Source organism: Anser cygnoides, chromosome 4 (assembly GCF_040182565.1).
Source record: "Anser cygnoides isolate HZ-2024a breed goose chromosome 4, Taihu_goose_T2T_genome, whole genome shotgun sequence".
NCBI lineage: Eukaryota > Metazoa > Chordata > Aves > Anseriformes > Anatidae > Anser > Anser cygnoides.
In genome coordinates this window covers 47677927-47692450 of record NC_089876.1, presented here as the reverse complement: position 1 = coordinate 47692450, position 14524 = coordinate 47677927, and the positions used below count along the sequence as shown (strand labels likewise).

Sequence of the window (14524 nt, the reverse complement as noted above, 5' to 3'; positions counted from 1 at the left end):
CAAAAGCCAAGGAAATTAAGGTAAAACATAAAACAAACCATTTGCTATTTATATTGAAAGGACAAGTGGTAAAGTCAGCAAAAAACAGAGTTATTATTTAGTTCTCTAGTTTGCTCCCTGGTGAATTCTAGTATATTTAGTTACATCATCAAGCATGACTTTCTCATCCCAAGACTTAGGAAGCAAAACAGATGTTCAGCTTTCACAGTCTTCAGATATTTACTACAAATCATCCAAATTCCATTTTGACCTTGGAATTGATGTGCATGTACACGTGCTGGTGTGTGTTTTAATGAGGCTTGTTGTTGTCATATGTAAACCTAACACACACCACTAGGTTTGCTTCTGCAATACTTTTTATGAGGGAAAGAGCAATTAAAAAGGCACAGGAAAGCATTCACCAAATTAGAAGGCCACTGAAATCAGAAGACAATTTGACATACCCCTACAATACCACACGAAAATCAAGGCTGCTCTGTGATACGGGATAGGAAGTTACAAGTGTGAAATTTTATACTAAATATCGGAAAAATTTCCTTAGAGGTTAAAGCCATTCAAGGAAGGAAAGAGAAAACCCAAATGTAGAACATGACAACAGCCCATTACAAAACGTATTATACTCAACAATCCAACTCTTAAAAAGTGCATTATGTAACCTAACAGCCATTTCTGATTTCTGACTTAAAATGAAAATAAATTAATTTAGATTTAGGAATCCACTCATTGATCCAACTGAAAATAATCACAAGGATTAAGTTACTGAAATTGTATAGCTAGTGGAAAAACATGCATCACTCGTGCAATTTGAAAATGCTTTAAAAATCTCTGAACAAATAACTTTGATTATAAGGTTGTTCAGGGAAACAGCAGTGGTAACTTTTATGTCTAGATGAATACCTTCAATTGCCTGAAATTCTTTACATCTTCTCACACTAAAAACTATAACTTCCTGCATCTTTTTTTGCCTTTGCACTTCCCCTCACTCTGAGAGAAGTCTCATCCCCATCCCCCACCCATTATTACCATTATTATTTAAATTCTGTGAAATTCCATTCGACTTTGCCAAAGACATTAATTCCCCCAAACTGACATTTAGTCATTTATACACTGCTAGCAAATTTAGACAGTGCAATAATGACTGATAAAACATATAAGAAAGCATCAACTTTTTAATTGAAGGTCAGGGACAAATTATTTTCAGAACACTGCTGTACTTTCCCCTGGGTAGCCCTACCAGGTTCATGTCACAAGCTCCCTTAAACGCTCATCCCTCCATTGCAGAAGCTCATGTGGACCTTACACACACTTCAAAGAAGAGAAGGACGTGCCTGGAGTGATTAACGATTACATTTCTTCCTCTCTTTTCAGATATTAGTCCTCATGTCGCCAGCTAATGCAGTTGTGTTGTGCCATTCAAGCTGTGATTTGTTCCCTTGTGCCTAGTATTTAGGAACGTGCTCATGGCAACTGCTTCAAAAGAGAGGCTCTTCAACACCTTCAGTGCAATGCTTACTATAAGGATATCTCAGCACTTTCAATACCTGGCACTACGAATCCTCTGCTGTTGGTATCTGTCTAAACTTACTCATTTCCACAGCTGGAACGTGTCTGTTATTTCTCCTCAGGAGAGCACACAGCAAAGGATTTACAGTACTGTAACCTCAGGTCTCAAGTTTGCTTATTCCCTTTCATACCATTGCATCCTTGGGGAAAGATAATGCAGCTGATGAAAAACGTCACAGCCCCTCTAAAGAAAGAATATCTGTCCAATTCGAGGGTGTGCTGCCAATTGTTTATGTTCCTGGCTTTCTCTCAGCACATTTCTAAAGCTGGACTTTAAGAATAAGGAGGAGGAAGAATAAGGAAAGCAAGATTCAGTCATGTATCTTCCCCAAAAAAGGTCTGTGCTGGTTTCTCATCACTCTGTAATGGCATTTTGACGTAGAGCAATTGAATATGCAGTGGTGTTTGGGTAGCAACCTAAGAGCCTAATAAATAAAACATGAAAGTAGAGAAAATTCAATAAAATTTCATGCATGCTTTTCATTTTTCATGTTAAGGATCAGAATATTAAGTATATTTCTCTGCTCAATTCTGTACTATTACAGTCAATCATTATTCCTTGTATTCTATTTGAATTAGAAACTTCAACCAAACCCCACAATTTCAGAGAGTACAAACATTAAGTCAACAGTGTAAAGACATACTTAAGTATAAATACAAATTAAGTGTCTCTAATGAAATGCTTATGTTTTAAATAGAAAAGACAAAGGAAATAGAGTAGTATCTTATTGTGTCAGTATGGGATTGAAGGTAAATGGGAGCCAGTGAATACTTGCCCCACGCATGTTAAGATTCAGTTACAGAATTATTATGGCACCAGAAAGAACGGTCCTAGCATTAATTATAATTATCAGAATTATTTCAATTTTAGGATTGTTTGTTAACAGCTCAGTTGTTGGCAGAGTAAATATCAACTAAAAAAATCACCCTATATAGCATGACAGAACACAAAAAGAAAAGGTCAGTGTACCTGTGTTGTATTGCTTACAGATTAAAAAACAGCTATTCATTGGCTTATCTCTGCACACCAGCTTTTAAGCTAAAAAAAAGTGCAGACATTTTCCATGCAGAAGTTCACTTTAAACAATATTGACTTACGCATTTCTTCAACGACGTCTGGATCACATTCTCTATATTTGTCTATTTCTGCCTTTAGCTGCTCTTTTTTCTGCCGAAGGGCAGCAAGTTCCTCTGTCAGTGTTGCACGTTCTGCCTGAGGATTCAGAGCATGTTGGGAGATATAAAAAAAGAATAAAAATCAAATTATTGCAGAGAACGTTTTTCAAAAAAAAAAAATATAAATTTAAAAGCTGTTTTCACTAGTGCTTTCCATCAAGGAACCAACTGAGCATTTTATGCACACACAAGACTCCTAGTAACACTCAATTTTCTTCCTTCCAGTTTGTATTCAGTATCAATAAGGTTAAAATGGATAAGCAACAGAAAAAAGTCCTACAGTCTTTGAGCTCTGAGTGGTTTAACAAACTCAGGTTAAAGAACATTTAAGATCACTGGTCTTGTCATTAAAGACAGCACTTCCACATATCAGGATATTATGTATGAATGCCATGACAATGTATTTTTCTTCTTCTTTGTTCCACACTGTTCAACAGTAGTAGTCTCAAAAATAAGTTCAAATATTTATGACATGATAGTCTTTCCTGGGAGAGTATACACTATATACTTCAAATATTCTATTGATCAATAATATCTGCAGACACCTGACTTAGCATGAGCACTCCCATAGCCAACTCAGCACATATTTTGAATTCAGCCTGTACTTACAGTCAACCTCTGGACATGGCTTAAGACTGGGATATTCAAAGAACTCATGCCAGGGCACCAGGCAGCCTCAGACAGGCAGGTAACACAAGTTTGTCACTGGATAAAAACCTGACAGTTTGTAATCTCCAGAGCAGCCTGGCAGTCTGAAACATTTTTGAACTTCCACATTCGCAGAGCTTCTGCCGGGATTCAGCCCATTCTGAAAATGCAGAATGGAAATCAAAGGCTTCCAGACACTGGGATATGGAGGCCAGCTGCTCAGACATACATCGTGATCTAGATTTCTCAGGACTTTTTCCGGATATTTAATCTGGAACCGAGGTGTTGGAAGCATCAGGCAAAACAGGACTTCCAGGATCAATCACTTCCTGTGACTAGGGCAGACCACATGGTGGAGAAGCCCAAGCCTCTAAGTCCATCTGGAAACCTGACAAGCACAGCTGTATGAGAAACCTGCCTGTGTTTCACTGATTATGGTCAAGCTCAGAGTGTTTCTGCAAAACATTCTGGATTCTAAGATATGGCTCTTTCCTACAGAACTCCATCCCATATGAAAACTTCTGTCCGTCCCTGTTTATGCATTTACATATCGGAGGTTTAAACCAGTTTACACTGAGCATCTCAAAACAAATCAGGAGCTAGAATACCATAAGAATTTTTTCTAACATACTACTTTGTATGTATGTTAGATACGAAGCCTAAATATTATTTTACAATGTATTTTAAACAGCTTCAGCATGCAAAGAGCATCAAGCTTAAATGAATTCTCAGAATAATTTAGAAATCTAGATTACAAGTAAGATTAAAAAAAAAATAAAAGATCCCCAACACCTAAGTTTGCGGCTACTAGATTTGGCAGTTCAGCAACCGTTGGCAACTTTGGCACATAATTGTGGGTAGTTCAAGTTTAACGATATCTTTCAATCTGAAAAAAGACGGAAAACTACCAGACTTCAAGCAGTCTCATTTTCTCAGCCTTGGATCACCAGCTTTCAATATTTTCCTCAATAGTACATGACCAACTAAGGAAGAATTTAACATTTAGGAACATCTGATTTTTTTTCTCCCTTACTCATCATCTTCAGTACTTCAAAATCTTAATGGATTTCCAACAACTCATACTATTTGCAAACTGGAAATACTTGTATCCCTGTTCCCTAATAGTATCACCTCAACTCCCAAACCAACTTACAGTATCTTCACGTCCAATTTTTGATTTCTCAATGCTTCTCTGTAGAGCCTCTTTTTTCTGACTGCTTTCAGCAAGCTGATAAAGGAAATAAAGAACAAAATCAACCTATTTCAGTGACATATATTTAGCATATTTATAAAATTGTGTATATAGAGAAAAATATTTAAATAAATAGAATATACACTTCAAGTACATACATTTATATATATATTTATAACACATGTAATAAAAATAAAATCAAAATAAATACAAAAACACACAGATATAAGTCTAGGGCTCTGACACACAGAAAGCAATTACAGGAAGCAAATTTTTTACTCCCACGCCACATAATCTTGTTACGTGCTGTATGTTCAGCATGGGACCAAAATCCTGTTTCATACTGTAGCCTGGGATCTCTATGCAAAGGCCTCCACGACATGGAGGCTTTGGACTAGATGATTTCTTTTCATCCATTTCCAGCTCTTTAATCTCTCCCATAGCCACTCCCTTATTCCCTAAACGGGGTGACAATAGCTGCAGCAAATCCACCTGCTCAGCTGCTGATACCAGCCTTCCCCAACTTTGCTATGCCATTGGCACTGCCCCAATCCTTTTTGCATACTGGTGAATAGAAATCTCCGTAGCTCTAAGGCATGTAAAACCATGGCCCCTTTTCCTATGACTAGACTTGGCTATGGCTAGAGGGTTGCCTTCCTTCCCAAGCGAGGCACGGGCACCTTTCAGAGGAGGCCCCATCTCCCAAGGCTGGTACAGCGCTCCCTGCACGGTCCTGTCACTCCAGGACACACCACTTATCGAGAGATCTCTCTCAATTAACCTGCCGCCCATCCTGCACCACGTCCAACCAGTTTCGTTGGAAGTTTTCCAAGGACAATTTGGAAGCTGAGCTGGACGCGTGACTCACCCGCTGCTCCTCGGGGACACAGTACTCAGCATTAGCCAGAGCTTCTTGAAATACCACACAAGATGAAGGAGAATGCAAAAAGAAGTTCTAACAAATATATAGTTTTGAAACCAATTCTTTAATTTGAACTCCCTCTCTCTCACACACAAAAGGGAAACATTGGGTTTCTTCGTAAGAACTAACTCTTCAGCTTAACTTTGAGATGTTCTGTGTATCAGTCACGAAGAAAGCTGGTATACCAGATTAATTGCAAGGAAGATGGAGGTGGCTGTGAGATCCCATGTTTCATTCTTTAAAGAGAAGAAAAAAAAAAAACCTCATTCCAATGGTACTGCCTTCCTCCCAAACTCTCACGAGGCCTCCACTTCTATATCCCCTTTCTCACTGAGGATCGCGGTTAGTGGAAGGGCATTCCCAGACATTTCCTGCTATATCCCTAGCCTTAAAATTTAATCATATTTACATTCTCATGCAACTGAAATGCCAAGAGCATGTTAGTCTTTACATGAAAAAGCATTTCTGCAGCATAGTTCTCTCTGGGTGGACTACATATAATCACCTTGCTTGCAAGGATCCAACCTGTTCGTACAACACAAACAGAGCTGGTTTGGAGCTATAGCCACTGCTCAATTTCTATTTTAACTCGTGTTCAGTACATTTTCAGAAATACATATCATATGTAAATGCATGAAAAATATGATGCAGAGCTTATTGTCAAGTCTTAGGCATCAGACATAAAGGTAAAAAGAAACTCCATACTGGTGATCTCTACGGATTAGGTCCCAGACCAAATGCAGTTCACTTGGTTTGGGGAGGGGTCTGTGTGGGGTGTTTCTTTTGTACCTCAATTTTTCAAAACTGCTTCCTCTTTCTGGATAAGTATCTGTTCATGCATGTGTGAGAACATGAATGGCACTGCATATATGATTTGGGGAAAAATATATCCAGCTGTTCATTCATTGCACTCACTGAAAGTAACCACATAGGTGGTGTGGGTTTCAGTATGTGGCTTGAAGTACACCAACATCTTAATACTCTTTCTGGGGTTTCCACAAAATTCATATAAAATTAAATGTGTTAGTCCCCACATTAAGTCTTACTAGGCAGAAGTACACAGTTCAGCACAGGACAAGCAATTAGGTGTAGTTTGCACTTTATGAAGCTCAAGGAAGAAAAATACCAAGACACACATCATTCAGCATCTCTGAACAAAGAATTTGTCTGGAACTAAACTCACAGAGGAAGCAGAAATGCCAAAGAGCTTATCTAGGTCTATATAAGTGCATGTGCAAAGAAAAAGACAATGCTCTCTGGAACACGAAAGCCATAAAGTTAATTCCTCTGATTTCATATTCATAAGGTTCTTTAGAAACGTATCTGCGTTCTCTCAGATGGAAGCACAAGAAAACTTTTCAGAGAGATGCAATAAAGTAATAAAAGCTCATTTCCAGCTTGGAAGCATGTCCCTCAGTATGGCATCTCACTATTTTCTTGGTCCTCCATCTTCCAGAACATTTAATTACGAAAGAGGCAGTAATGATAAGCACTGAGATGTATGGAAATTTCTTTGCCAGGACTAAATTCTGACCTACATAATGTGCAAGGTTACCACGCTGCAAGACTACAAGATCTTCCTCTGCCTAAAAGCAATGATAATTTTTATACAATTTTATTGAAGATTTCTGCTTTCTTCTCTCATGGATTTTAATATCTTGTGGGATTTATATATAACATTATATATATATATATATAACATATATACATATATATATGTTGTTTTCACTATCAAGAATTCTAGAAGTTCTCTTTTTACAAAAAATGAAACCCCTGGTCTTTATGGATTATTTAGAAGTCATAGTGGGTGTTCCTATGACAATAAAAGATAAGGGAAGGAACTGCAGAATGAGAAGAGAGATTGAAAAAAACCAAACATAGGATGAGAATGCAAAGGGCGAAGAACAGATGGCCAGGGTCTGTGTGAGGAATCTGTGAGGATGGGAGAAACAGGAAGGCTTGGATAAAAAGGCAAGAACACAGCTGAAAATAGCTGCACATGAAAGAATGAAAGACAGTTAACAAGGATAAAGGAGTCAGATGGAGGAAGGATGAAGACAGATGATAAAATACTTAAGTGACAGGTAAGGGCAAATGGTATATGACAGGTTACAGGGCATTAAATGGAAAAAAAAAGCAGAATTTGCAAATGTTGTGTACGTATGTTAGCAGAGGATCACATCTGGACAAATAAAGCAACTCACCTTCCCACTCACCAGCTGTAGAAAGGTCTGATTGTAAAGGAGCACAGTAGCAGATGGAAGATTTCAATCCTTGGCGTAGTCATGAGACGTTTTTCAAGTGAACTGACAAATAATTTCTCAAGGAACATTAACCACCCTGAGAGAAGTCTTACTCCTGCCAATAGCTACGGGATTGATCTGGAGGAAAAGCTACTTATTACCTCCCCTCTACATGTGTCAGGTCTGACACAAGAACAACCTTCTGCCACAAGTGTAACTCATCAGATGTGGAAAATAAGTGCAGAAAGATTTTCTGCTGTACTGTAAAGTGTCATGTCTCCAGCCTGCCTGTTCAAAAAGACCTCCTCAGAACCAGTACACGATTAAGCAAGATATAAGAAAGCAGAAAAAACTGTCATCTCACAGAAAGCTGTTTAAACAAGTGTGTGGGGGAACAACACTAAATGATTAAAGCAAAAAGTCAAGGGGAAAAAAAACTCCACAAGAGTATTTTCAGTGTTTGCAAAACATGGTGGGAACCTGCAAGAAGGCAGATAAATGAGGTAATTAACATCTATAATAGAGGAGAGTTGGGAAGCCATTCCTTTAATTTTACAGGCCTCTGTGGTCAATTGACTGACCACTGGCCTAGCCCTGACACTAATTCAATCCCAAGTCCCCCAGAAGGATGCTCGTTCTTGCTTTGCAAGGGACTCATAGCATTCAGCTATACATTTGTGCAGCAGTTCGCACATGTTAAGTGCTACATGCTGATGATAACCATCACTCCCGTCACAGGCCTGGGGGTCTGGTTTGTGTCAAGGGATACAGATTAGATGTGCACAGCCAATTTATAATACATTATGCACGCACCGTTACTAGGGTTGCACTGTGGCAAGTCAATGATGTACATTTGGAAGAGGAACGTTTAACCCTGACACACAACAGCAGCAGGTTTCAATCCTCTTTCTCCTCGAAATTTGCCTGAAATGGCTCTAGCTCTACACTATGGGTATTTTGTTCTCCAGCAAATGTTTTTGTTGGTCATATTCCTTCTGGTTTCTCATTTCTCAACCACTGCAACCACCGGTGTCCCACCAAGCATGTAGCTTGTCTTCCTAGCGTTTTAAAGCATCTACAAACCTGGTGTCAGCCATGCAAACGCAGGCCCTCGTATGTACACGGGATGTGGATCAAACCAAGGTCTTGCACGCTAACCACCGAGAGTGTTCACAGATGTTATCCCACTGTCATTATGGTCTTAAAGAGAAATATCAGATGCTTAGTTTTCTCATGGCCAAAATACTCAACCCAAAATGATATTAAAAAAATTACTGCTATTGTGTGCGCCACTCAACTGTGGCACTACAGAAGAATTCAAGACATCCATATTTTAATTGTTCATAACTTTGCTAAACTATTTACTTGAGTTTTGAAGTTCTCTGTGCTTTGTTTCAGGCCAGAGGCAAGCGCTGTTTGCTTTTAGCTTACAGAAAAGCGGTTTGAGAGTTTCAGGGTGACATTTGCAGCAGAGCAGCATATTTCTGTCCTATGTTAAATCTAATTCACCACTGAAAAAAGTAAGTGGAATTGACAGAAGGCATGGAGAGAAAGTACTTCAAAGCATTCCTCTAGATTTTAAAGAAAGATTAAAAAAAAAAGACTGATAGCGCAGAGAGAGTAAAAATGCAAAGATTAACAGCCAAAGAACAATCTGAAAATATTGAAAACAGACGCCTTGTGTTACAAGAAAGGCACAGCACTCCATTAAAAGCAACCACTCAGCAATTGCTGTTGACCAAAACAATAAAACTTAAAAAATAGAAAGGCACACTGACGTGCAGAATTGTTTTCTGAAGTACTGCACAAAATAAACATACAACTACTTTTTACATCAATTCTTGCCAGGGCCTCCAAACGCAGAGAAGTAAACGTCAGGCGCGCCGATCACACTACTAGCACGCTCACAGTGGAGCAGAGAGAGTATCCACCATGACCTGCAGCACTGTTGCTCCTGCCCTGCTCCCAGGCCGCAGGCACACCGCTGTTGAAATGCCATTTTGCACATACCCCATGCAGTCACCAGAGTGAAGATGGGGCAGGCCCCAGGTCCGCTGGGTCTTGAATCAGGGATGTTATGCACTTCTAGTGAAGCATTCACAGAAAGTATACACTTGCTACACAAATACAACTAAATGACTTTTTTCTTCATTTTTTTTAATATGATTATGAAAGGAAGAGAAAAGGAACATGTAATGTCTTACCCCAGGTCATTACAAGTCACTTGAGCAATATGAAGTAGGGAACTATGTTTGCTGGGACTTGGAGCATATGAGAAGCACCTGGGAGACAACAATAGTTAAAGAAATACAGGCAAGAGCAAGCACAGAGATGAAAGCAACAAAGAATATTTAATCCAGAAATCAAAGAATAGACAGTAAGATTTTTACAGGAAGAGAACACCATAAAAGAGATTAGCAGCAGATTTTAGAAAAAAATGAGGTGAATCACAGCCCACCATATTTCTGTACTTAAATATTTATTTTTTTCTTAAACACTGAATTATTGGTATACTGGAGAAACGTTCAATACGAGAACTTTCTTCTCTTTATGCATGCTACAAGTTTCACCATAAAAGACTACCTCAACTTTAATGCAACTTCTGCAAGAATCAGTTCAAAAACTTACTGAAGATTGGGAATAAATACAACTTTCTGGAGAAAAAGGAGACCCAAAACCCCAGGAGAAGTTATATTTGCCATTCAAAATGAAAGGCTGGTGCACCGATTCTTATAAGTGAATAATATTTTTTCTAAAATATTATGCTATTATTTCTGCAAGTTATATCTTTTAAAATAATTAACATATAGGTAATCAGCGAGTATTTTTCTAAACTTCGGATTATAACTTATGTCAGTGATATAAGAAACTCAAGCTAAGTGAAGTTTTTTGGGGGAACCTAACTGAACAAATATCTGACTCCATATAAAATTGTCTGATGAAGCACTATTAAGATCCTAAAAATAAATAAATAAAAACTCTAAAGTTAGGTCTCAGCGCTCATAAGCGGTATTTATATGTTTTGCACTAGTATTGATGTGGGTAATACTGATGTACTCATCCCTCCCACAAACATAATCCATTTTGTGTTCCAAGATTAAATTTAGGCCTATAATCCTGATTTATTTGGCATGCTAATAAAAACTGATATATCCCATGGTAAATAAGGTATGGCTGTGTTCTCAGAAGGTACTGTACAGTATAAGATCAGTCCTGCCTGTAATTGCTTTTGGATAAAGAAAATTGAACGGGCCCCATACATGGAAGAAACTAATGACAAATTCTGCCTCCATTGGAACCTTCACCCGTACACGTACAAATCTTACATTGCTAATTGCAGTCCTTTTAAAGATCATTTATATACAGTAAACCACTGTACACTTAAAAGTGTTTTTTAATTCAGTTATTTTCTATCCATTTAGATAGAAAATCCATTTAGATTTGCCTTAAATGTTAAGTTACAGTTTACTCAGAGAAGATGTCTTGCCACGAGCTTATGGTTTTTGCATTATCCATTTGCAACACCATTTTGTAAGTACTGGTTATGCAACGAAAACAAAACAAAAAAAAGCACTCCAGGCCAACCCCTTTAATACACAAAAGTGAAAGACAGTTGTGCAGGCTGAATGAAAGAACTGAATTTCGCTGGCTGCTTTCAGAGCTGGCATAATTGGAATGAGCTGAGGGGCAGATGGCTGTCCGCTCAGATACAGATACCAAGTATGCCAAATCAACCTGGGGAAAAAAAAAAAAAAGAATAAGGAGAAATGCCTCAGTCTTCAACCCTGCCTCACAAATGCAAGCAATCTAATAAGATATGCTGAAAGAACCAAAAGGCACCCAACAAGACTGACAGAAACAGAGAAAACGTTAATAATCTGGACATGAAGGATGCTTGTAACTGTGCCTTAGTGTATTTACTAAACCAAAAAGTCCAAAGTGATAGTTAGCACGTCTGTTCAAAGGAGACAAAACACTGAAAAATATTTTTCCTTAGAAAGTGTAAGAAAAGAAAAAAGTTTATTTTTTCCCCAAAAGGCTTTTAAAAATTGCTGTCCTAACCAGCTGACAATGCCTTCAGGGACTAAGCACAGAGAGTCCTGAGTCAAAACACAATATCCATCTGATACTCCCTGAGCTCAAGTCCTGCCTTAAAGATTACAAGATAAAATTCAAAACTTTATTCCGGAAACTTTAAAAAAGCTGAAATTCTACTTCAAGATATCAACAGTAAAATAAAAAGCCTCTGTAAAATACATAATCAAATATGAGAGTTTTGACAGCACTCTTGCATATTCACTTTTTATTCCAATTTCACAGCTTTTAAGCATTGCTCAAACAGATAACCAAGTCATCTCAAATTCCAGATACAACGAATGGTCTTTGATGGAAATACATGTTCAACAACAATTAGCTGCATGACTATGACAGGAAACTTTTCCCCTAGTCTCCCTGCTTCAAACTGACTTCACACATTTAGTTTTAAACTCTAGTGAATAAGTTGTTTTTATTTCATTCCCTCCAGAAGACAAAAATGTTATGAAGTGAAATTTAAAATATAAGTGCATGATAAGATTTTTATTTCTGCATGCGTGCTCATTTTCTGAATTAAAATATGCTATATTAATCAAATGACAAGATTTGAAGGTGAAAGTCTAAGTTCAAATTAAGTAAGATTACAACTCACCATCTCCATCAAACCCAGCTTTGAAAGGCAGTACTGCATCTGCTTTATCCCCAGGGTGGATGCTCCTGGCCTTACAGCAGAGGCAAACTTACACGCTTGCCGCACAGCACACAACATCTAAGCCCTTAAACTTTCTCAAGATGCTGGGTTTCAGCTAATGTGCTGAGCTGTCACTCATGATATGCATGGCACAGGGGTGCATCTGTGCCAGATTTGACAAGGCTTTTGGAAAGAGTGCTCTGTGTTTACTCCCAATTTCTTTGCATTTCAGATCAACAGTTCCACCGCAATGTCGAGATCAGGAATATATTTGAGCCAGCAGCTAGTGTGCAAGCCTCTTCAAATAGGAAAAGTAAACCATGTGAAGACATAACCTGAAAAAATCCAGTTTCACAGAACACACAGTCAAAAAAATACTAGTATTTTTTACTCCATTATAGCTGAATGAATATGTAACATACACTACCAGGACACAGTAACAAGACATCCCTCTTAATAGAGTAGGATTCCTCCTTTAAGCCTACTTTATAGTCTTTACAGGTACTACAGAGCCAGCTCAGAAAAAAAAAAAAGCTCTTAAATCATGCCAGTTTTAGCTTATGCTCACCAAGGAGGCAGGAAGGGAAAACCTACACTGCACAGTTGCCATCAATCTAGTTATATATTAACAGCTAGTAAAAGGAAAAGCATGAAATTCTGCTAATGAACACCAAATTATGAGGTTGCTTAATTCTAATAGAAGCCTCCAGAGCACCATATTTTTAGAAGTCTGCCATGACAGCAGTAACTAAGCATACCCTCCAGGGCTTTGTAGCATGCCATTAAACATAATCCAGAAGGCTCTAATGAGTTACAGCATTAGAAGAGTATTCTCTGCTAGACATTTTAGGACTTACTAAATTCAGAATCATTTCAAGGCATCAACATTTTGTAAAATGCAAGATGCAAATAGGTAAGAAAAAACCTAAACTGCTTCAAAGAAAAATGTATTAGCATCTTCCAGGAGACTGATTCAGGGAAGGAGCTTTGCATTATGCTCATTCATCTGCTGATCCTGTAATCAACACATTATCTGTTTAGATGACGCAGATTCTCAGGCACTTGCTTTTAGGATACTTCTTACTGCTACAACGCCCACTGAATGGTATGAAGAAGCAAGATAGACACCATACCAGCTCCACAGCTGTACATTTCTTTATGTATCTAGTCCTTTATTTCGAAGGAAATGTATAGGTCTGTGAAAGCCTGAAGGCTGAAAATAGGGAAAAATCACTAATTGCCTCTGTTGGGAGAATCATCACTACCCAGAAAAAAATAGAAGAAAAAAAAAAGGCAAGCCAGAAGGGAATGGAACCACCCAGATGCCTGGGACTGACGATTGTCAAAATGGCCAGGCCAATTCAAAAAGAAAAATAAAGAAATAGATAAGTAGAATCCTAAATTAGTTGTCCTCAAATACAAGAGGAAAAAGGAAAGCCCAGCATGGATATGGAAAGACTACCATAACTGCTTAATCAACACATTGGGATCCTGCATATATTTTATTAAGGGCATTAAAGAGAGAACTCTTCAACAATTACTTTTATTTTTCCCGGAAAGGGACAAATTACTATGCTTTCCACAACTTAATAAAACAAAATTATATGCACACATATAAGAGAAAAACGTCTAAATGAATCATTCCTAACATAACTTGCACACATTAGTTGCAAAACTGCTGATGTAAATCTCTGGTTTTAAAGGACAATTCTTCAGTATGCTATTCTAACATTCATAAAAATCATACTGAAAGTACAGACTTATGCTTTTCCAGAAGGTATTTCAGCAAACTTTAATATAACGATAGAGCATAAGACAATTTATTCGTGCAAGTCCCTTATGTTCAATAAATGAAAAAAGTATTTTTAAAAACCATACTGAATTATTCTGTTACTACAGCTATTCAAGTAAGTATAACATGACAATCTGATAAACAAAATGAACAGCCCTACGAAGAGCATCGGGCCACGGATCCCAGAGGTGTTGCACATTTATGTCTAGGGAGACCCTACATTCAAAGCCGCTGACAGAGACTGAAAACTGAACAAGAGATC

The 14524-nt window shown here is 38.0% G+C and overlaps 1 protein-coding gene across 5 annotated transcripts in view; it reads right to left on the bottom strand.

The window, feature by feature from the left end:
- MND1 (meiotic nuclear divisions 1) overlaps positions 1–14524 on the bottom strand; it is a 39880-nt gene that overhangs the window by 15122 nt on the left and 10234 nt on the right. For 4 of the 5 annotated variants that reach the window (XM_048071770.2, XM_013175163.3, XM_013175164.3 and 1 more), the window contains exons 5-6: positions 4541–4615; positions 2662–2776 (exon numbers count right to left, since the gene is read on the bottom strand). In XM_048071770.2, the coding sequence (XP_047927727.1) occupies positions 2662–2776; positions 4541–4615 (190 nt within the window). Of the gene's footprint in view, positions 1–2660; positions 2777–4540; positions 4616–5447; positions 5738–7705; positions 11480–14524 lie in introns of those variants that run through there. The other variant, XR_007166111.2, reaches the window with a different exon arrangement.